Source organism: Thamnophis sirtalis, unplaced genomic scaffold, assembly GCF_051295495.1.
Source record: "Thamnophis sirtalis isolate CommonGarterSnake01/CBP01778 unplaced genomic scaffold, rThaSir2_p1.2 scaffold_3, whole genome shotgun sequence".
In the NCBI taxonomy this organism is placed as follows: domain Eukaryota; kingdom Metazoa; phylum Chordata; class Lepidosauria; order Squamata; family Natricidae; genus Thamnophis; species Thamnophis sirtalis.
In genome coordinates this window covers 131867512-131892011 of record NW_028261383.1, presented here as the reverse complement: position 1 = coordinate 131892011, position 24500 = coordinate 131867512, and the positions used below count along the sequence as shown (strand labels likewise).

At 41.6% G+C, this 24500-nt stretch overlaps 1 protein-coding gene across 4 annotated transcripts in view; it reads right to left on the bottom strand.

The window, feature by feature from the left end:
* GAA (alpha glucosidase) overlaps positions 1-23317 on the bottom strand; it is a 29385-nt gene extending 6068 nt beyond the window's left edge. For 2 of the 4 annotated variants that reach the window (XM_087710126.1, XM_087710127.1), the window contains exons 1-17: positions 23244-23317; positions 22380-22540; positions 21227-21800; positions 19121-19266; positions 18057-18222; positions 17165-17261; positions 16297-16416; positions 14428-14546; positions 13411-13542; positions 11239-11349; positions 9033-9146; positions 8794-8878; positions 7120-7237; positions 5640-5773; positions 5254-5405; positions 1621-1769; positions 350-491 (exon numbers count right to left, since the gene is read on the bottom strand). In XM_087710126.1, the coding sequence (XP_087566252.1) occupies positions 350-491; positions 1621-1769; positions 5254-5405; positions 5640-5773; positions 7120-7237; positions 8794-8878; positions 9033-9146; positions 11239-11349; positions 13411-13542; positions 14428-14546; positions 16297-16416; positions 17165-17261; positions 18057-18222; positions 19121-19266; positions 21227-21800; positions 22380-22471 (2451 nt within the window). In that variant the 5' untranslated portion in view covers positions 22472-22540; positions 23244-23317. The remainder of the gene's footprint in view (positions 1-349; positions 492-1620; positions 1770-5253; positions 5406-5639; positions 5774-7119; positions 7238-8793; positions 8879-9032; positions 9147-11238; positions 11350-13410; positions 13543-14427; positions 14547-16296; positions 16417-17164; positions 17262-18056; positions 18223-19120; positions 19267-21226; positions 21801-22379; positions 22541-23243) is intronic. The other 2 variants (XM_087710128.1, XM_087710129.1) reach the window with 2 other exon arrangements.
* Positions 23318-24500: the final 1183 nt, after the last annotated feature.

Here is a 24500-nt window from a genome sequence, read left to right as displayed (position 1 = left end):
AAATCCCAGAATTTGGCTAGCTGACGAGAGCTAAATAGCTTGAAATAGATCTATACTAGTCTCCCTTTATTTTTTTTGTCGGTAAATATACATTTATTACTGTAGCTGTTCTAATTAAAGAAGTTTTAGACCTATATAGCATTTGTTTCTTAGTCTTGCCTAATCATAGGGCTGACACTATAGAAAAGTATCTAGAACAATTTCTCTTAGCAGAAGAGCAGGCAGAAGGCGATGGAACAGGAATAAATGGGTCAATTGCAGCCATGTTTGTAAAGTTTAATGGCTGCTTAAGGAAAAGAGTCAGAGACATTCCATCTGAGCCTCTGTTAATGTGAAAAGCCACACTCACCGTGATGATATCATACCATGTCCCTGAAGGAAAATAGCCAGTCATTTTTCTTATCCCTTCTTCTAACACAGGAGTAATGAGGAGCCCAGCTCCCCACATGAACTGTCTATCAATGGTCCATGTGTATGTATCTTGTGGGAACCTGCAAGAATGATAAAAGAATATGACCACAGGACTTCAAAGAACCTCTGGCAATCAAGGGGGGGGGAGTCATTATAAAAGATCTTTCTCCCACATGTACTGTACATCTATTTCCATCAGCCAGAACTGAGCAAGAGTACCACCACATCCTTATTTGAGGACAGGTAAAAGATTTCGAAACTGTCTTTTGGCTTGTATCCCACACTTCCTCCAAGCCTTACCTGATGTTGAATTCTCACCATGACGGCAGTTACCACATTTTTTGGAGTATAAGACACACCTTCCCCCCCCCTAAGAGAGGGTAAAAATGTGGGTGCATCTTATATACCGAATGTAGCCCCACCCACCCACCAGCCCCACCCTTTGGCCTCTGCCTCCCAGCAATTTACCTCCTTGCAGCAAATTGAAAAAAAATGGGGTTTGCAGAGGCGGCAATAGGCTATGGTAATCCCTGCAGCCTGAAACTGGAGCCCCGTGCTTAAACTGAAATTGAAAGTGAAACTTGCTGTCTGCTGTAAGGAGGCAAATTGCTGGGAGGCAGAGGAAGATTTTCCCCCCCTTCTAATCAGGCTAAACTGAAACAGGCTGTTCGCTGCAAGGAGGTAAGTCAATAACTATAAATGCCTATAGAACGTTTAAATTTTTAGACTTATTTTTTAAAGACTGCTTTATTATTATTCTAGACAACTGAACAAAATGAAGCTTTTTAAAATAAATGCTTGATCTGAAGAGGACCAGTGCTATTATATCTTCTTTTAAATAGCAGAGAATAATGTATACTTCCAGAAAGCCACATCTATTTTAACAGCTCCTATGCAAGTATAGTCTGAAATATAACATCACAAACAGTGTATATCTTCTATACTATTTGCTGTTTGGTGCAAGGAGGCAAATTGCTGGGAGGCAGAGGCAGATTTTTTTTCTCTTGTTTTCCTCCCCAAAAGCTAGATGCGTCTTATATTTTGGAGCATACTCTGAAAAATATGGTACCTTAAAACTCACTTGGAAGATCGTCGCTGAAGGCTATTTGATAATAATTCAGAAACTTTTGCTCCAGAGCATTTCAAGCAAATGCTAGCTGAGATCCGCCAGGCCATATCCTCCCCCACAACTCAGCCATCCCAACTTACTCAAAATAAAGGGGACGGGCTACTGTCTCGCCTGTGGAGTGGGCCTTGTGGAACAGGGTGTAAAGATAGGGCAACAGGGAGTAGCGCAGGGAAAAGGCTTTCTTCATGGCTTGTTGGGCTTCTGGGCTGAAGGCATATGGCTCTTGAGGCTGCAAAACAGAGAAGCAAAAAACGAGAGCAATCATGTCACCAGGTTCCTGAGGCATGAATGGCATTTCTTCTATTTGCTAAGAAGGGATTCAGGAAGTTCTTTTCCATACTGAATCTTTTTTTCTTCCTGCTTCTAGCACAGTGATGGCTAAACTTTTTGTCGTCATGTGCCGAAAGCACCCATAATGCAATGCGTGTGCAACACACACCCCTGTGCCCCGCCCACTTGTGCATGTGCATGTCACATCCCCAGTGCTCCCCCACGCACCCCACGCATGCGTGCGACCCCTCTGTGCTCCAACCTGGGCCTAATAGGCCTCCCTGCAGCCTCCTGGGAGCAAAAATGGGCCACAGGGGCCTAGTAGGCCTTCTGGCAGCCTCCTGGGACCAAAAACAGGCCGGGGGGGGGGGACGGACACCGCACCCCCCCAGTGCGTTCTCCCATCCCCTGTGCATGCGGGTGTGAACCCCTCCCCCACATGTGTGTGCGATCCCCTGTTCCCATGCATGTGTGTGCAACTCCCCCACCCCCACACACAACCGAAAAATCAGCTGACCAGTGGGAGGTGCATGCGCAGTGAAGCTGAGCTGGAGTGACAGCTCGCGTGCTCGCAGAGATGGCTCTGCATGCCATCTGTGGCATGTGTGCCATAGGTTTGCCATCATAGTTTTAGCATGTTCTCCCTTACATGACACTCGAATGCAGTTAACACGAATTGAGGTATTAAGGCCTAGTTCACACCATACACTAAAGCCATCATCTGGTTAATTTGCTTCTAGTTTAATAAAACTAGTCCAGAAGACCCTAGTTCAATGATGGCTAACCTTTTTTGGATTGCGTGCCAAAAGCGAGGGGGAGCAGGGGGGGGCATGCACGGATGTGCCCACACCCAGCACGCATGCACGTGACACCCCCCTGCTCTTTTTTCACCCTCCCCAAGCTCCAGAGGCTTTCTAGGAGCATGGGGAAGGCGAAAACAGCCCCCCCCCCCCAGGAGGCCCTCTGGAGGTTTCAGGAGCTTCCCTGAAGCCTCCGGAGGGTGAAAAATGGCCCTATGGGCAAACTGGAAGTTTGGAACGGTGACTTCCGGTTTGGCCATAGGGCCGTTTTTCGTCCTCCGGAGCCTTCAGGTTTCCCTGAAGCCTCCGGAGGGCGAAAAACGGCCATATGGACAAACTGGAAGTCCTTTCCCAAACTTCCGGTTTGCCATAGGTTTGCCTCGTGCTCCGGAGGCTTCAAGGAAGCCTTGGGAAGGTGAAAAACAGTCTTAAAAGAAGGCAAAAGTCAGCTGGCCAGCACACACATGTGCACTGGAGCTGACAGGGCAACGCCTTGAATGCACTAATGGCTCTGTGTGCCACAGGTCCCATATGTTCAGCATCACGGCCCTAGTTTATGGCTTATTTTAACATTGGGACCTAGCTAAGTATGGATTATTCCAATACCATAAAGAAGCCTTAACTTGATATAGTGTTAAACCAGATCACAGAATATCTCTTATGGCATTATCCCACAGCCCAGTGCCATAGCAGTGATAGTATTAAAGCCACTGAACTTGCAGTATTATAGCAGCTGGAACATGATCAATTTAGACACTATATACTAATTCAATCATTAATGGTTGGATTTTCATTATAAATGAATCCTAGGTTTTTTTTGTGGTTAGTTAATGGAGGATTGACTAAAATAGAGTTATGATGCCCTGCAATTAAGAAGATATGTGGAAAGAGAGATTATTTTGTTCACTAACAAGAAGTACAAAGGCTATCCTTATGGCTTTCTATGGCAATTTGTATTTCTTTGATTTTTCGATATTACACTGTCACAGAGCTTCTCAGCGAGTGTTCTTGGATCACTAAATTAGCTTTTGGTGCCTCGATTGGATACATGCACGTTACATACTTTTTTTTTTTTTTACTTTTCTTATTATAAAGCTAGATTTTATAATATGCTCCAAATACAAAGAAGATTGTAATTTATTTTCAGTTTTAAGAAAGAAGAGGGAAAAAACCAAACACATAAACATCATTTATTATATGTTTGTTTGCAGTGATTTCAATCTAAAAGTGACATCATCGTTGATTTACAACGAAAGTAAGAACACTAGCAGTGGCTACAAGCTTGACAGGAAAAATCCTAACAAATTGAAGCTTATTTCAATTTTGAACTTGATGGACTTTCCTTAACAACCTGTCTTTGTACCTTATATTGTAAGAGAGACTACCGTATTTTTCGGGGTATAAGATGCATTTTTTCCCCTCAAAAAAGAGACTGAAAATCTGGGTGCGTCTTATACATTGAATACAGCATTTTTTGCCTCCTGAAACCCCGCCCCTTCATCAAAATGGCTGTGCATAGCTTGTAGGAAGCTTTCAAAGAGCTCCTGGGGGCTGAGAAGCATAGAAATGAGCAAAAAACAGGCCTTTTTTTTTGCTCAATTTTAACCCACCCCCAGCCCCCAGGAGCACTCTATAAGCTTCCTAAAGGCTATCCATGCCCTTTTTAAAATGAAAAACAGGCCCGTTTTTGTGAAAAATGGGGCGATTTTTGCTCATTTTTGCCCCCCCCCCCCCCCAAGCACTCTGCAAGTTCCCTAAAGACTATTCATGCTTCTTTTTTTGGAAAAAAACGGGCCATTTTTGGGAGGATTGCAGAGTGCAAAACCTTTTTTTAAAAAATTTCCTCTTCAAAATCTTGCTGTGTCTTATACCCCTGTGCGTCTTATACTCTGAAAAATACAGTAATCAAATTCTAAGAAATGGTTCACTACCACCTGATTTTCCATATATCCTATTTAAACTTTCTAAATCAATTCCCTAAACCTAGTGCCTCTAGAAGTAGTGAGATGATCACCCTCAGAATTGCCTGCCAGTCTATGACCCGCTGGCAGCCAGCAGAGCTGGCAGCAGATTCAGACAGTGAGGAGGTTGGGGAGGAACATGGGCCAGTCCTGGGGGTTGAGGAAAGCTCGGACAAGGACTCTACATCGGAGGCAGAGAGGGAGTTAGAAAGTAGTAAAGCAGAAGAACAACTGGAGCCTGTTCCCAGTGTGCGCATGCACAGAGCTGCCAGAAGACAAGAATAACTAAGAAAGCAGGGTTGACTTGAAGGTGATTGGCCCCTCCTATAGGGAACAAAAGAGGAGCGAACGGGGAGGGGGCTTTTGCAGTAAACAATAAGTTCATTTGGTTGTGTCAAGAGAGAAAAGTTCTGTTTATAACTATAAGAGGCTCTGTGCCAAATTTTTCCTTGCCCTGCGTTGGGAAGTAGTTATTTGCTGAGTTCGCATTTGATAAACAACCATCTGAAATACTGTTTGGAGCCTTGTGGACTGTGAATGAAAGGAATTCACAGTCGTGTAAATAAAAGGGGTTTTGCCGGGACCAAGACTCTGCTTCTTGCTTGTTAAGGAAGCCTGGGTCAGAATACAGCCCTTTCCAATGAAAACAATGGCCAGGCAGACTCAGAGACATCATGCTTACCTTGCTTCCTCGGTCATTGTGGTTTCGCATGAAAGGGTAGAATGCGCCCAGTTGGGTCCAGCGGACACACAGCTCCTCCGTCGTGCTGTTCAGAAATCCACAGATGTCAGCCCCGACCAATGGCACCCCATAGAGATTGAAGAGCAGCATTGCTTTAAAAGAATACAGATAGTGTGGATTAGGAAAGATCTTTAATGGTAAGCTCTGGAAAGCAGTAGGAGAAATGCTGAGAAAGCTGGAGGAACCACAGTAACGTATCTTTCCAGATATTATCTTCGTCTGGTATATTTTTCTTTCCAAAGGAGATATGAGAAGAAAAAAAATCCACGGTAGACAAAGTACGAACTTGGAGAAGTTCACAAAGTGGTTTCTAAAAATACTTGTACCTGGTATACTGTAGTATAGATGCTCCCAAACGCTTATGACATCCCCGGTCCAATGGCCAGCATAGCGTCCGTGGCTGGCAAAGGTGGAACGTGAGATCACAAACGGACGCTTCCCTCGCACTTTCACCAAAGCACTGAGGACAGAAAAGAAGCACTCAAATAACCTGCGGTGGCCTAAAAATGGAGATGGTGCCTTACAATCAAGAGGTTGTGAGTTCGATCCTCGGTAGAGGCAGGTGTAGGGTCTCCTGCTTGAGCAGGGGGTTGAACTAGAGCAGTGTTTCTCAACCTTGGCGACTTTAAGTCCTGTGGACTTCAACTCCCAGAATCCCCCAGCCAGCTGGCTGGGGGATTCTGGGAGTTGAAGTCCACAGGTCTTAAAGTCGCCAAGGTTGAGAAACACTGAACTAGAGGACCAGCAAGGTCCCTTCCAACTTTGTTAATCTGTTACCTCAATGGATCTGGAACCTGGAGCTTTCACACTCCTAACGGAGCCCTGGTGGCACAGTGGTTAGAATGCAGTATTGCAGGCTAATTCAACTCATGGCCAGGAGTTCGATCCTGTCCGGCTCAAGGCTGACTCAGCTTTCCATCCTTCCCAAGTTGGTAAAATGAGGACACAGATTGTTGGAGGCAATATGCTGATTCTGTAAACTGCTCAGCCTTTTACCACTATAAAGCACTATGAAGTAGTAAATGCTATTGCTAACTGCAAAAGGTTTAGAAAATATTGAAAACACTAGAGTCATAGATTCTGCCATAACAAATGATTGCCTTTCAATTAGTAGCTTAGTTACAACTTAGCTGTTGAGATAGTTAATTTCTGTCCCTCACACCAAAATGCATAAGAGGGTCCTCAACATGATTACAAAGGAGACCAACATTTCTATTGTTAAGCGAGGTGCTTGTTAAGTGAGTCACGTCCAATTTTAAAACCTTTTTTTTGCTATGTAAAAGGTAAAGGTTCCCCTCACACATATGTGCTAGTTGCTCCTGACTCTAGGGGGCGGTGCTCATCTCTGTTTCAAAGCCAAAGAGGCAGCACTGTCCAAAGACGTTTCCATGGTCCTGTGGCCGGCATGACTAAATGCCGGAGGCGCATGGATGGCTGTTAAACAAATCACTGTTCAGTGAATCCTGCAGTCATTAAGTGAATCCAGCTTAAAAAAAAACCATTGATTTTGCTTGCTGATAACCAGCTGGGAAGATTGCAAACAGTAATCACATGACTGCAGGAAACTACAACTGTTGTAAACACATGTTGATTGCCAAGCACCCAAATTTTGATTGTGTCAATGATTGTGTTGGTTGTAAGTGTCAGGACCAGTAAATCACTTTTTTCAATGTCGCTGCAACTTTGAACCATCACTCAACAGGCTACCTGTATTATCCTTAATTTGTATTAAAAAAGACACTCCATTTTTTTGGCCAGGATCAGAGGAACAATTATCTATCTGGCAGAATTCCCTTTCAGACTCACTCATGTGTTGCAATGGTTTCAGTCAACCCGTAAAGGCTGTGCAAGTTATAATGGGAAGACAGGTACTGCTTACTGGAGGCACAGAGGGTTTTTGCCTTCAAGGTTCCACCCAGCATACCTGCAAGTGTAGGAGGAGAAATATTAGATAACCAATGAAATTGTGGAGGCTGCAAGGCAAAGGATGTGCGAGATGTGAAGAACTGAGTTTTTTAACATATCACAGAGAGCTTTGGATGCCTGGTTCCCAACATAAAGACATTCCCATTTGATTACTTGCATCTTGGATCTTATAGGGAGGAGGCTCTAGAACAGGGGTGTCAAACTCATGTCGTCACGGCCGTGCCATGTAACGTATAGGGACTTTTTCTCCCTTCGCTAAACCAGGTGTGGGTGTGGCCAGCGCATAACACATCTGGCCCGTGGGCTGCGAGTTTGATAGCCCTACTCTAGGAGATTCATAGAGAGCTCAGTAAGAAATTATTCACATCCAGTCTCAAAGTCTACGTTACATTAGAAAAAACATCCAAGTAGACTTGAGTCAGCTCTTGACTGGGTGCCCCCAAAACTAAAAACACTGAAAAAAGGCAACAAGTCTTCTTAAATATCCAGATTCAAATGTTTGCAAAGGTAGCCCAAAGAACTGTTGAATGTTCAGAATCCATGTTTGCATTATTCAAAACCTCTCACATGCATCCAGTGCTTATGTATTATTTGTAGCACAGTTGTATTTTAAGTTTATATGTCTGCAATGTATTTCAGTCAACAATATATTTATTTTCCATACTGAACTAAAATCAGTAGGGATTATGCTATTATTTCAATTTTATTTTAAATTGTACTCCAAATCTTCTTTACTATAGCTTATTTAACAAATGTTTATTGTTCAATTATCTGGCAGGTATATGCAAGAATTTTTGCAATGTTCAGTTTTATTGGAAGCAATTAGTTGTCTGTCTATTTATTTTGGTACTGTGCTCAAATAGAAAAAAACACAAAAAGCCCAACACGCATTGGATCACAGTTCCATCAAATTACTTTAAAAGCCTCTAAAATCCGCAGTGGCTGGTTCATACAGTATCCTAAATCAAATAGGTAATCTGTTTCATTTGATCATGGTAAGATGTGTTAATTGAGTCACTGCAGTTTGTAAAATATGGTTCAGGTTTAATATTATACATAAATCAGAACACTCTGATTTGTTCAATTATAATTAAAACAAACTATGGTTTAAGGCAATATAAAAAGCCAGACATAAACGCTCACGCGCGCGTACATGCACACACACCAAGAGCCACTCAGTGGGAAGACATATTTCCATCTTATTTATCATTTACTTATTAAGACGACTGTTAAATAAACTGAAATAATGTTTTAACAAATTTAAATTTCAAAAAAATGGAATACAGGAAGTATTTTGTGTCTGGACTTTATCCCACTGTTTATCTTTTTCTATTCCTCAAATCTGATTTCACTTTTTTTTCTTAGTTGGCAACTAGACCAGGGGTGTTAAACTGGCGACCTCATGTACAGGCCACGCCCACCCCAGCTCCGTGAAGGGGAAAAATGTCAGGAAACATCACATGACGGCAACATGACGCTGTGAGTTTTGACATCCGTGAACTAGACCATGTTTGCCAGAAGCATCCCCTCCAAACAAGCTGTCCCCCTTTTTACCTGGTACATATGGGGGGTTCTCAAGCTTGTTGTTTGGACAATCTTCCAAGGAACCATCCACAAAATTTGATGGCTCATTCATATCCTAGAAAAAGGAAGAGAAGGAGATTCATGTGTCCCATTTTTCTGAATTAGAACTTCCAAGATAGGAAAGTCATTTGAAAGAACCAAAAGCATCATCAACCAAAAAGAAAGTCTCCCAACTATTCAACATTCAAGCCCCAGGATTGGAAACTCACTATCCACATGCCATCAAAGGGAACTTTGTCATGGAAATCCTTGACCATGTCATACCACCACAGTTGAGTCTCTGGGTTGGTGAAATCCGGGAAGGCAGTGGGCCCTGGCCAAACCTGGAAGATAAAAACCAGAGCTATGCATCTAAATAGTAAACTTTCTGCATAGGCTACAGTGATGTATTTTAGTGTATCTTTGCAGATGGAGCAATAAAAAGCTTAATAGGCTAAGTGTCAGAATAAAAATACATTGCCCTTTCATGATGTTGCATAATAGTGAAACTACAGGGACTGGATGAGGGCTAACAAGCTTGTACTCAACCCGGAGAAGACCGAGTGGTTGTTGTGTTTCCCTCCCAATAATTTGGTTAGTGCTCCATCACTCAGGCTGGGGGGTCAAATTTTATACCCCTCAGATAGGGTTCGCAACTTGGGAGTCCTCCTGGACCCACAGCTGACTTTCGACCACCATCTGACGGCTGTGACCAGGGGGGCATTTGCCCAGGTTCGCCTGGTGCGCCAGTTGCGACCCTACCTGAACCGGGAGGCTCTCACAACAGTCACTCGGGCCCTTGTGACCTCTAGGCTGGAATACTGCAACGTGCTCTACATGGGGCTGCCCTTGAAGAGCATCCGGCGACTTCAGCTAGTACAGAATGCGGCCGCGCGACTGATCGTGGGCACACCTCGGTTCGCCCACATAACACCCATCCTCTGCGAGCTGCGCTGGCTACCTGTTGATCTCCGGGTGCGCTTCAAGGTCCTACTTACCACCCATAAAGCCCTTCATGTCAGTGGATCTGCGTACTTGAGAGACCGCCTCCTGCCAATTACCTCCCGGCGACCTATTCGATCGCACAGATTAGGCCTCCTCCGAGTTCCATCTGCCAGTCAGTGCCGACTGGCAACTACGCGGAGGAGAGCCTTTTCAGTAGTAGCTCCGACCCTCTGGAACGATCTCCCCGTGGAGATTCATACCCTCACCACCCTCCAGACCTTCCGCACAGCCCTCAAGACCTGGCTATCCCGTCAGGCCTGGGGATAAAGATCGTAACCTGCCCCCACCCGAATGATGAATGTTGTGTTTTATTTTTTACTTGCACTGTTTTCATGTTTATTGTTTTATTGTCTTGTACCCCCCCTTCCCTATAAATTGTAAGCCGCCCTGAGTCCCCTCAGGGAAAAGGGCGGCCTATAAATAATAAACTCAACTCAAACTCAAACTCAGCTGCATTCAACATGTGTATCTTCATATCTGGATTTCAATGATACAAGATCAAGATGGTTTAAGACATGAAATATGTGAGAAATGCTCATAAGGGAAGCAAACAATATATTCCCTGCCTCCCTTTGTTCTATTCTTCTTTCATGGTAGACTACATATTGACATTTCACCATATGGCATCTCCCTCACCAAAGCTTTATCAGGGGTAAAATGCTACCGGTTCGCATCAGTTTGCGCAAAGTGGTAGGGATGATTATCGTTGGTTCTGCGAATCGGTAGTAAAAAAAAGCTTCCAAGGATCGCACTGCTCAGCTGTGAGCCAAGTGACTGTCTGAAGCTTTTTTCCCACTTTTAAAAGCATTTTTTTCCTGCTATTCGCTCGACCGGCAGGAAAGAAATGGTTTAAAGAATTAAAAAAAGGTTCCATGATAAATCAGCTATGCCATGCGATCGTGGGAACCTTTTTAAACTTTTTAAAGATTTTTTTTTACTGCCTACTCACCCGAACCGGTAGTAAAAAGAAGCTTTAAAAAGTGGGGGAAAAAGGTTCCCACGATCGTATGGCACAGCTGAACCTAACCCCCCCCCCCCCCCTTCATAAAGCATTTTTTACTACCGGTTCGGGCAAATAGGTAGTAAAAAATGCTTTAAAAATTAAAAAAGGTTGGCCACGCCCACCCACTCACATGATCCCACCACCACCAAGCCATACCCAGAGAACCGTTGGCAAAAAAATTATTACATTTTACCACTGAGCTTTATCCTTTCTCTACCAAGGCTCATGGCAGGAGTATCCATAGAACTGGTCACTGGCTTCAAGACCGCAGGGCAGACTGTGCAAATGAAGTCCCCTACTTTGAAGTGTGTTTCATTGCATACATGTAAACAGGAACAGGCCTTTGACTGCCCAGTCGCACCTGTCAATTTGAACCCAGGCACTGCTTCTGCACAGGGCCCTGTTCATGGGATAATCCCAAGTCTCACCCTTCCAATCAAAGGTTGTCCTGTTGCATTTACGATGAAGACTCCCCGTTTCAGGCCTTCATCATAGGGCCGATAACTGCCAGGGGGGCTGGCGCTGCTGATCCCTGGATCCTACAACGAAGCAGAGGGAGAGACATCTGTTTAGCCATAATGGATCTGAGGGGAGTATGAAAATGTGAAGGGCACAGGACACAGTTGTCTCAAGCAAGGGAACAAACCACACGCTATTCCAAACCTTGGCAGTACTTCAGAGTTGGGAGACAGATTGATAAAAAAGCACACGAGGCATAGGAAATGAACATGCCTCTATTGATACATGGAGAGTCCAGATTATGACATTTTCACAGCGTGAATAACAGAAGCAAACTTGACATTTTGGGAGGAAGAAGAACAGCCATTACTGAAGTTGGGCAACAGCACACAGATTGTGGATTATCACGTTCTAAATGCAAAACATGGATGGAACATTAAAAGGTCATAAAGAGAGCAACCCGTTACGGGAGTATGGAAAGTCATTCATGCCACTGTTGCTTTTCTAAAAGTCTAAATATATGAACATGTGAAGTCCTCTGTGCTTTCTAAGTCCGTTTTTCCTTTCTACTCTAAAAAAAGCAGAGATGGGCAATCTGAGGCTTCAGGGCTGAATGCAGTTTCCCAAGCCTTTATTCCATTATTGTTAAAAATCTACAATGTTGGTTCCTGCCATTGGAAACAGAAACCTTCACAATTTAACACAATTTAACAAGAACTCCAAAATTCCTTGGGGGGAAGAAAAAATATCATACCATCCCAATCTTACTGAAACATATAACAAAGCCACACTGATATTGTACTATCACCTATCTGTCTCCCTTCCAAATTTTGACAAAGCTACTTTCTTTGTTGTCTGGAATAACAAATAATTTTTCCATTCACATGAACCCACCTATTAAAAGATCGCAAATGTGACAGAACACAGGTCTTATTTTCTTTTAACCCCCGAAATAAGCGCTTGGCCTTATTTTCAGGGGAGGTCTTATTATTTTTGAGATGCAGGAAGCGGTGAGCATGGTCACCTCATGGCTGCTGCAGTGTTGCAATATTTTTGGGGAAGGCTTATTTTCAGGGGAGGGCTTATTTTAGCACATGCACTCAAAAGCCCGATTGGGCTTATTATCTGGGGAGGTCTTATTTTCAGGGAAACAGGGTAGTCCTTGACTTACAACCATAACTGAGCACAAGATTTCGGTTGCTAAGTGAGACATTTGCTAAGAGAATTTTGTCCCATTTTACGACCTTTCTTGCCACAGTTGTTAAGCGAATCACTGCATTTGTTAAATTAGTAACACAGTTGTTAAGTGAATCTGGTTTGCTCACTGACTTTGCTTGTCAGAAGGTCACAGAAGATGATCACATGACTCTGAGACACTGTAACTGTCATAAATAGGAGTCAGTTACCAAGCTTCTGAATTTGATCACATGACCACAGGGATGCTACAATGGTTGTGAGTGTGAAAAATGATCGTTTATAACTTTTTTCAGTGCTCTTGTAACTTCGAGCAGTCACTAAACGAACTGTTATAAGTTGAGGATCACATGTATTAGTCTGACTCAGAGAAGGGGAAGAATACTGAGAAAATATATTTGAGTCCTGAAAAATAGAAAGCTGGAAAGCAGCTCAAAAGAACTTTGCCTTGATTGTGTTAGGTATAAGTTGAAATACTGACAAGCTTTCAAGATTTTGTCAAATTACCCTAAATGCATTAAATTACATTCCAATATTTCTAGCAACTGATCGGGCTTTCTCAAATATAGGCTGACATATGACAAGGAACTCTGCCTTAGAGTAGGGGTCTCCAACCTTGGCAACTTTAAGGCTTGTGGACTTCAACTCCCAGAGTTCCTCAGCCAGCTGGCAGAGGAACTCTGGGAGTTGAAGTCCGCAAGCCTTAAAGTTGCCAAGGTTGGAGACCCCTGCCTTAGAGAATCTCCAACAAAACTAGGAATCTTTTCTAAACCAGAAGACCCAAGATTGCATTTTCCTTCCAAAAGACTAGTTCCTGCACTAGGGAGGGCTGGCCATAGAACTGCATCATTCATCTACATCTGACCTAGGTCAACTTCAATACAGCAAATATTTTGAACCACTGCAGGGCAGCCCCTCAAAGGAGAATTCAGGATTCATTAACTTACCACAATCATGACATACCTCCGGCCATCATGATGAAAATCATTCACCATGTCTGGCATGTCCCTGAAACCATCCTTGTTGAAGGTGAAGTCTCGCTTAGCATCCATATAATCCAGATCATTCCATTGTACGTCCTATGAGCCCAGAAATGAGAGTCTGATGAGAGCAAGTTTGTGTCCCACCTCACTTTTCTCTCTGAACAAATATCTTTTGAGTGTTGCACTGAAATTGAAGCTGTACTATTTCACACAGGTTGGGTATCCATACCACATTAGCCCATGATCTGTTTCATAATGGCTTGTTGAGTGAATTACAATTACCTGAGTTGACATAATCCATTAACCCTCATTTACAAAAAATGATGTCTGAATTCACAAAAGACACCAAGCTAAAATCAACTCAGAAGTTTTGGTAGAATCTCTTTTTATTTTACTGTAATATGTAGGCTTTATTTTAACTATTTATTTATACTTTGCCACTACTACTACTACTACTACTACTACTACTACTACTACTACTACTACTACTACTATTACTACAAATAACTCAAGGTGGCAAATATATCCAACACACCTTCCTCTTCCTATTTTCCCAATAACAACAATCATGTGATGTGGGTTGGGCTAAGAGAAAGTAACTGGCCTAAGTCACGCAGCTGGCTTTCATGGCTAAGGCAGGACTAGAACTCACGGCCTCCCGCTTTCTAGCCTGATGTCTTAACCATTAGACCAAACTGGCTCTTTTTCGTATAGAAATATTTGCTGGACTGTATTGTTTAAGTTCCCTTCTCCTTTATGTATTCATTAATTTGAACTTGGGCCTATTGCCATTCATTATAATAATTTTGCTGTTTCATCAATCATGTTTCTTAATTTCTGATTACAGGAGATTGCCTGAGCATCGGAAAAGAACCTCTGAACTTAACAAAATAAACTGCATTAGGGCTCAGGGAAATATATGAATCCGTCCAAGGGTCAGAGAGAAGCAATAGTCAGATAGAATTCAGAGAAGGCACCTACCAGAGGAAAAAGAGCTGCGGTCATGTTTTTCACCACTTCCCGAGTAACAGCAGTGGAAGTGTATCCCCAACGACAGAGATGGAATCCGAGAGCCCAATAAGGAGGCATGAATGGGTAGCCTGCAGGAATTTTGAGAGAGAGAGAGGAATCAACATTCAAAGCCTCTCAAAACCATCGGCACTCCCAAATCTATCATAAAAAAAGAATTTCAATAAAATGCTCAGACTATGCCTGAACCTTTCAATACCAGACCCAACCTGGCATAGCTATTTTAAAGGTTATATCTAAGACCCCGTTTTGGGTTGCAGCTTAGGTATATAAAGGGCTGCTTCTAATACCTAAACTAGGTTGGCATATGGAGTAGAAAGAGAGAGAAAGATGTCATTGGAGGCCCTGTGACTTAGACTCTTCACAGATAAAGTTACTTTTTTTTAAATGTACAAAGCACAGATAAAATAGACTTAGCGCATCATTATCAAACTGTGGATTATCATTTCTTCAGAGAAGCCTTTCTTGAGCCTTGCTTATGTTTGGTACAGTGTATCGGCTGGGAATTTCTGGGAACTAAAGATGCTAAGCATTTTAAAAAGCAAACTTCAAAAAGGCAGTTCAAAGGCTCTTCTCAATCTCGTCTGCCTGCCTTTGGGAGTTCAAAAAAAAAAGAGACATCCTATCTACCCCAAACTATTCTACCATGGTAACTGTTGGGGGCGGGGGGAGTTCTTCATGAATGATACATTTTCAACTATTCCAATTTTTCTTAACCTTGGCAGTTGAAGTCCATACATCTTAAAGGTGCCAAGGTTGAGAAACACTGATCTATTCTTTCCTGAGCACCATCCTGATGTGTGAACTTTAAATCCTAGAATTCTGCAGGCCACTGCTAGGAACCCTGGAACTTTAAGTCCTTATTACTGCCCAGATTGTTGGGGCCAATATGCAAATAAGGCTTCTACAGTGCTGTAAAGCGCTTGGGGAAGTATATAAGCCTAAATGCTATTATGGGAGAACATCCAGATTGGGTAAGACTTCTAATTAGTGCAACAGAAACCTGAAGCAGGATCCTGTTATTTCTCCCATCTCTCAAACTTATAAGAGCTGCAGCACCAACACACCACACCCTGATAAAAGTCCAGAAGATAAGAAGAGCCATTTTAAACTATTTTTATTAGGGATTACAAAAGAAAAATATGGCAAAGGGATTATATCTAATGCCACATATTTTAATGGCAGCAAGACTGGGTTTTGCACAAAAGTGGAAAAATAAAGAGACTCCCTCTGAACAAGAAATAATAAGAAAGATACTGACGTGCACAGAAATGGACAGACTTGACTCTAGAGCTCAAAGACAAGGGTGAGACAGAATATCATGAAATCTGGGACAAATGTTATTGATGGTTAGAAAGGAGGGGGAAAATTGGGACAGAAAAACGCAGACAAGTTAAGAATTGGAAAATATGGTATTAAGATTGTGTGATAGGTAGGAATCGGATATGTATTTGTATGGTTAGTAACCAGTTTAAAAAAGGGATTAATGGACAGGTAATCTGACTGACTACACATACCTACGTAAGGGATATAAAATGTAATAGTTGTAGAATCCAAAAAAAATATGGAAATGTTTATGCCAGAAATGTCGCACTATGTCCAATGTTTTTAATGTTTATCTAATAAAAAACTGTTTTTAAAAAGAGCCAGTTTAAGCAAGAAGGGATCAGCTGGCAGAACACCTCAGTATTAATGACAAAAGTGGCCAGTGCCTTCAGAAGTGTTTAGTAATCACAAGGAACTACTAAAGAACTTTCTTGAAAGGAACCCAGTCCTCAAAACGCTGCCTAACTTCATGCATGGGAAGGTGCAAATGCTTACCAATAACATCCATATACTGGCGCACCACGCTGCTTGGATCTGGACCCAAGAAGACATAGAAATCCAAGATACCCCCTGTAGTTCTCCATGTCAGAGCTGGACTGGGCTGCAGTAACACATCTACAAGACAAACAATGGCTTGGAAATACTACTAGAAGGACACAGCATACCATCCGTACATTGCAGAAATACTGGCAGGATTTTACTACCACAGCCTCCATACAGCCATTGTATTTCATTATCATACACTCAGCTTTGGTTTGCTGCTTAATGGCTACTCCTGCCTCTATGCTGACAGAAACTGCTGCCCACATTATAGCTAGTTCCCTTTAATAGAAAGAGATACAAATATTGTTCTTTTACATTCAGCCCATGCTTAACTATTGAGGAAAGAAAAGGAAACTTAAATAGCATTTGTCAGATTAGAGTCTTAGTGCAATTAGCATCATGAACAGACTTAATTCTCAACATAAATAGCCAGTGTAAGTAATCACAAAACAGCAGTTAATAGAACAAGCTAAATTGCTGAGACTAAAAAGCAATTACAAGATCCAAACGTTAATTAGTAGACCAGTTTGATTAGTAGACTAATTTGATTCACTGGTTAAGGGACCAGAGTAGAAGCCAGGAGGGTATGAGTTCAAATCCTGCCTTAGCCATGAAGATCAGCTGGGTGATGTTGGGCCAGTTACTTTCTCTCAGCCCAATTCACCTCATAAATAAAAATTAAACAGTCAAAATCTCTGCTCCAAAACATAAAATGGTTCCTTCAAATACACAAGGCTTTGACACGCGCAAATCATTGTTAGGTTATTTTGATTATATCTAAGCTTGGCCTATTAGGAATGTGATCTGATACAATACCTACCCATTGCATTGCTGTTCAGTAAGAAGACTCCGTGGGCCAAGCCACCCTTTTCTAAAGCCACATAGAAGGGGTGTGAACCATACAAATTGGCAGAGGGCTAAAAACACAGAAATAATACTGCATAGGGTCAATGCTGTATTGGACAAAATGAAAACTTCATCAATGCCTTGAGCTTTACCACCTCTTTGGTAGTCTCAAACAAGCAAATACTTTTTCCATGATGATCCCTTTTCACTATTTTTTAAAAAAAATTCAAGTGCCAATTAAATGACAACTTAAAAAGTCTATCAAGCAATTGGATCAAGCAAGCTTTTGACTCTGTTTCCCAGACTTCCACAAAGACAGGGCCAATCTCCAGTGCAGGATTATATCTGCCATGGTTCTTGCCGAGAATGTGGGGTTTCACAGGAAAATGAGATGCTGAGAATTCTCTCCAGAGCTCCCAAAAGCTTTGCCAAGAACTATGGTTCCCATAAGAAGGAGAAATTGCAGACTAAAGCCGATTAAGCAGTAGAATGCCCAGGTGAGATCTGTCACCTAATCTTGCAATGTGACACTATTCAGACTTCCAGCCAAAATACGAAACTTAATTCTATTTTTCATTATTTCTTCTTCGAAAGACCCCATTATTATATGGCCATTGAATATAACTCACATTTCACCAGGTAACTGTATGCTTGTGGGGTTCCCCCCCTTATTATTTCTGTTTTTGCCAACTTTGCACAAAATACTGGAATTATTCCTATGAAATTTGTGCATCAGTGCATGCTAAATCTGATCTTTAGCACTGAGTGCATGAGCTTAAGATGAAATGATGATTGCATAGCATCCTGATTAAATTCTTAAGAGGTCCTGTCCTTTCAGGAAACCTTGCCACCCTCCTGTCATTTACCACAGGTGATATGTCCCGATTCCACAAAGTAATTTTGGTCCAATTGACATTCAGAGTAAGAGGGGTCAGATGTTCACCCAGTCCAGAGATGAAACTTGATGGCAGAGCAGTGGAGATTTGAAGGAACTGGTCAGCATAGAATAGAGGAGCCACAGTAGTATTCAGCCTATTGGGAGAAAGTGGCCACTTCCATCAGCAGTTTACAAATAAGGTCTCCTTTTTCTTTTACTTACCTCAATCTATTTTGGAGGCTGGTTCCAAAATTGTAATCTAATCTGATCTGATCTGATCATCTGATCAACACTGGTTGCATGATGAACTAGGTAGATGACCCCATCTAAGAAGGTGCTACTGCATGCCTGAATTCATTTTTAAAAATTCAATTATGAAATACGAGGTTCCCAGAGAAGCTCCTATCTCCTGTTGTTCAGGATTGGCCAATAAAACTATTTTATTTCAACAAACCTTGTGGATGATTGTGGACATTCATCTATTTATGATTATTTCTGGAACGGTTTCTAAATTGTGTGTGAAAGGTTCTATTTGCAGTTTTCTATTTTTGGTACATGGCCCAGAATTGGCCTGATTGAGGAATGTGAGGGAAAGACCGGAAGAAGGAAATCTGGAGTTATAGATATTGCATGTCAAACAAGATAAAACTCAACTCAGTGCCTCAATAATGCTGGTTAGAGATGTAGTCATTAAGGGCTATTTCATATATTCTATATTAGATGTATTGCTTTATATGCAAAATATAAATTTACGAATGATACAAATACCTATTTGCCTTTTAAGTGTAGGCAAACTCTGGAGTATAATATGAAAATAGTCCTTCAACATCTAGAACAGAAGCACTGGTTAGTGCTCTCCCCGCCCCTTCTCTCTCTCTCTCTCTCACACACACACACACAAACACACACACAAACACACTCACACATTCATTCATTCAGGTTTCCGTATATTATTGCCACACAGCTATTCAACCTTCATTAGGATGATTTTCTGCTAGTTAAATACACTGAACTAGAGGAATACTTGGAGGAGCAAAGTCCAGAGCTACTTACAGAACTTGGCCATTGGACTGTCGAAAAATGATGAGGCCAAAGGGATCAACAGAGAATTTCACAGAATAGAGAGTTGAGGATTCCCGACTGGTGGTCTTGGGGGCTTCTAAAGGAACTTCATAGCGTTTCCTAGCTGGATCCTTAAGCTGCAGTGGAAGAGACACAAAAACTGTGTGATGCCACTCCAAAACTTGGTGGTTAGAAAAATCCAACCAAGTTTCAAAGGGATTTGGCTTCTACTTCAAAATCATTTGTGAGATGAAAGGAAGGAGGTTGGTATGAAGTTTGAAGTTACAATGAAATCCAGGTTCAAGAGGGTTTTTTATTGTCTGGTTAATCGATTTCTCATCCTTCAATTGATCTAATATGACATTTGATATTCCTGCAACCAGACTGTTATTTTTAAAACAAATATCTATAAGCAGAACCATTTATAAACTGTATAAAATAAACTCAAGGCTGCATTCCTATATAATTTTGCTTGGAAATAAGCATCCATCATTTCTGAATTTGTAAGAAAGCATTTCATTTATGATTTCTGTTTTTAGATATCGGAAAATATATACATATTGAATAATTTAGATACTTACATCATATATACCTGCAATATTTACATAATGTATTTGAAGTATTAGCATATGCTGGATGTGTTTTGGTCACAGAGAAAAGCAAGGAATTAATTATGTATCTAAGCATCACCAATCACACAAAGCCACGCTATGCATTATTGTGATTTATTGAATAAACCATAATTAACTGGATTTACACATATTGTCATTGGCTCAATATCAGCAAGGCAGTATCAAAAACTTCAGTTCTTTGCTGCCATCTAGTGATAGCCTGGGCTAGGTAGAGCAATAATTATGCTTCATACAGTATATTAACTGAGTTTATGCAATATTAAGCTAAAGCCAATAAACCACGTAATACATTAACCTGATGTGCGCACCCAGACACTTATTCACTTCGTTAGCATTTGAAAATATTTTTTTAAATTCTAAGATTCTTAAGAAAGTGAATTCTGGTCCTGGCACATAGCCTGGCAATTACCTTTCCTATTTAAAGGGTTCGAAAGGGATTTATCCTAGGATTAGATCAGGAAAAAGAAAAAATTGAGGATCATGGACTTCATGGGATCATGATGTCACTAAGAGATAGTTTAGGGACAAAGAACTTGAAAAAAAATCTAGAACTTTGCTGCCATATACTGTATGTTAATAGCAGCAAGAATGCTTTATGCACAAAAGTGGAAAAAATCCCACAATGGGTGAATGGCTGGAAAAAGTGATGGACTAGTAGAGATGGCTAAATTCACTGCTCTAATCAAAGAAAAGAACACAACCAACTTTATTTCTCCTTGGAAATCATTTCTGGATTTTGTGCTTGAGATGGAAAAAAATGAAAGTTTGACTTTGGGTTTTGTGGATTAGATACATTTTTGTTATAGAAATGATTACTACATAGTAAGTATGCAAAAATAAAAAGTTGATGCTGTAATGTTTTTATTTTATTCTACTGTGCTAAAAAGAGTTGGAAGTCAATGCTTTTTTCCCTTTTTCTCTTTTTAGCTTACATTTCTTCCCCCCACCCCCGTTCTCTTTCCTATAGTTTATTATGATATAATAAAATTATAACAAAAAACTTAAGATATGGATTCAGTGAGAAATTAAGAGTGGAAATGGAAGTTAGAAGCCCCAATGGAGAGGCGAAATTGCTCCATCTCTATTATTAAGTAGCCCAACTTTGAAAAAATGATGAGGGATGATGGCATTAAGAGGAGGCACAGGAACAGTTTGCCTCACAAAAGCTCCCCTCTTTCATTCTCATTCTCTAATCCCCTTCCCCATAATATGGATTAAAATCAAATTTTGGCTTTGGCAAGGTTCGTCTTATCTCCTTTAGATCTTGTGTGCCCATTTTCGATTTTTGCGGCTTTCTGTTCTTAGAAAATAACAAAACAAAGTTCATTATATCGCAATGTGGTCATTTTGCCACCAGGTTTTAATGTCACAATCTCAAAGAGCTGGGGAGTTACAAAGATCTTCCGTCTTTGGTTAATGTCAGAGTATCTTGGACTTCCTTTAAAAAAAACAAAAACCTACTCACCGTGAAGTGAAGCCTTCCCTTGGTTTCAAAGATCACATCCAGCTGCACATACATGATGTCATCTGGCATGAAAGAAGGGACACTGCGGACCAAATGGGCAGTGTAGCCAGTCTGGGTGGCAATTAGGTTTGTCATCTTGTAACTAGAGTAATTGGTAGGAAAGAAGCACCATGGCTCTTTGGAAAAGCCCGGGACATAACAACATCCCCGAGCTTGACATTCATCTTGAGATAGAAGCTTCTCTGGGGCACAGTCAAAGCGGCTGTCTGGAGGGATGTTGCATTGCTTAGACAGCAACAGAGGTTCCAACTGTTGTTCTACTTTCTGTTGTGGTACCTCCGAAATCCTGCCATGATTCTTACCCCAGTGATCATTCTCTCTTTTAGAAGCAGCTACGGCTGCCTCTGAGGTCCTAGATAGTCCAAGCAGAGTGATCACAAATGCTAGAGTTGAAATCACCAGCATTGTTGTGAGCTTCTTCTTCCACCACAACTTCTGTGAGGCGTGGAGGGAGTCATGTGATTCAACAAGCAGGAGTTTGTCCCTCAGGAAGTATAAGACCGGTCGTCTCCAGCTGCAGAGGACATGCAGTTCTGACACATTAATTCCTGGCTTGTGTAAGATACATTGTCCAAATTGACTGTTCTTCAAAACCTATCCCTTGTATTCAAGTTGGGAAGTCCCAGATGGATGGATGTCAGAACAAAAAAATTTAAAAGTTACTCTTCTATATTCAATATTAATTCCAATTAAAACAATGTTCCCCCACTGTTGCGGCTCAAAAGGCAACAGGCCTATTGCTAATTTTTCCTTCTATGCTGTATCAATCCTGTAAAACTACAGGTACTGATTTCCTACCAGAACAAATTTGACAACAGTCTTGAAAACTTGGGCATTACTTGGAACAGAGAAACCAAGACAACAGTTAGAATTTCCCTATAGGCAAAACAGATCCCATGTTGCCTATAGAGATATTCTTATCATTATGTTATGACTCAGAATACAATCTATTATTTCAAGAGTGATTATATAATATTTGTTGGAGATTATTGTTTTATTATTTAGAAAACATAGTGATGAGAATACAAAAATGTTCTATCAATATTAATTACAACTGAGGGTGCTGTTTTTCCAAGCATAGATTTCTAACTACCTTTTTGGTCTCTCAGTGGTGATTTGGTAAAGAGGTTGGTGGCACCAAGCTAGAAAGTGGGAGATCGTGACTTCAAGTCTCACCTTAGGCATGAAGGCCAGCAATGTAATCTTGGACCAGTCACGCTCTCTCTCAGCCCAATCCACCTCACAAGCTTGTTGCTGTGGGGAATAGAGGAAGAGGAAGGTGCGTTGGATATATTCACTGCCTTGAGCCATTTGTGAAAATAAAAAAGGCAGGATACAAACAAACCAACAAATAAATTTGTGAAAATGTGATCAGTGTAAGAGAATCAGTGTCCACCGTGGACCTCACCTCCTTCCTAAGAGATCTGTAAGGGGGGCGTGCATAAGCTCACCAGAGTGCCTACCGTCCCTGTCCTATTGTCCCCATTTATTTGTATTCATTTCTACCTGCTTATACTTATATGATATATTCATGCTTATACTTGCTTTCTCATACATGCTTGACAAACCAAGATAAAAAAATAAAGCAAAAGGAGAGCCATGTGCTTCTGCAGTAGCTAACAATCAGGAACCTGACAGCATCTTTTCAAACTGACAAATGTTATTAAAAGACATAATTAAGCCTTTGCGAGCTACAGCTGACTTCCTCAGCTGCATCTGACGAAAGCTTCTGCCATAACACTTGTTAGTCTGAAGACGTGCTACTACCAGATTCCTTCGAATTAGTGTGAAAATGTGCAGGGTTTTCCCCCCTACTTGTTGACCCTGGTCAAAGTAAATCCCACAGTAATCTTGTCGCCTCGCTCACCCCACCCCACCCCCTGATTCACAATTATCCTTAACTGTGCCAAAAAAAAAAACCCCAGCAGGATTTCGGCCTTTTAAAATAGTCACTTACTCGAACAGGCAGAAAATCCCGCAATCGGCCCCACGCGAAAGAAGCAGGAAGAGTCAAGAGTTTCCAACGGGTCACGTGAGCGGCGGGTCACCTGACGAATTCTCCTCCTTCCAGGACGGGCTGGATTTCGTGCGTTTTTTCTCCCTAGGCGGGCTCGCCGCGTGGGTTGGAGCTGCTGGAGGTGAGCTCCCTGCAAATATCCAGCAAAAGGGTTCGCTTTCCCTCGCTGCCATCCGAGTTTTTCTCTTTGTCGTCCGGATTTTTTTTTATTATTTTTTTGCAGTCCGGAGATCGCAGGGCCATAGAAAAGGGTTTCGGTTGGAAGCTCCGGTCTTGGGTTTCTCCATTAAGAATTATTTAAACAAGGCGACGACACGCAATGGAAGAGCTTCTCCCGTGCAAACATTTTAGAGGGTAGGAGTATTTTTCTTAGAGAAAGGAGGAGAAATCTGCAAAACGTTTGGACGGGTCCGTCTCTTTTCACACGTTATCACCCTGTTATTAAAGAAACCCTCCCCCCCCCCCGCAGCTATTTCCAAATCTTGTGTTTCGTTTAGAGTTTAGGGGGCTTTGGGTGATAATAATGAAAACATCCATTCTGTTCCCATTTACTTGCAAACGAAAGGTCTGCTTTTTAAATTGCTTATTAAAGAAATGTGAAGAATGGTTGCAGGAACTGGATATGTCTAGTTTAATGAAAAGAAGGACTAGGAGAGACATGATAGCAGTGTTCCAATATCTCAGGGGTTGCCACAAAGAAGAGGGAGTCAAACTATTCTCCAAGGCACCTGACGGTAGAAGAAGAAGCAATGGGTGGAAACTAAGGAGAGAAACAACTTAGAACTGAGGAGAAATTTCCTGACAGAACAATTAATTAGTGGAGCAACTTGCCTCCTGAAGTTGCGAATGCTCCAACTCTGGAAGTTTTTAAGAAGATGTTGGACAACCATTTGTCTGAAGTGGTGTAGAGTTTCCTGCCTAAGCAGGGGGTTGGACTAGAAGACCTCCAAGGTCCCTTCCAACTCTGTTATTCTAAATGCCAGGACAATTCTTGGGAATTCAGTTCAAGTAATATTTGGAGGGGGGTAATTAAATGCTGTCAACTTTTTGCCCTTGCTGCTGTTTCTATGTAGCTTGCTACTTCTTATAAGTTACTGTTCTATATTGAAGACTGAAGGCAAGTATATTGGGTGGTTTTGCATAATTCATTAAAAGTTAAGGCTGTTTCATAGAACACTTGTATTTTGGAATATAGGA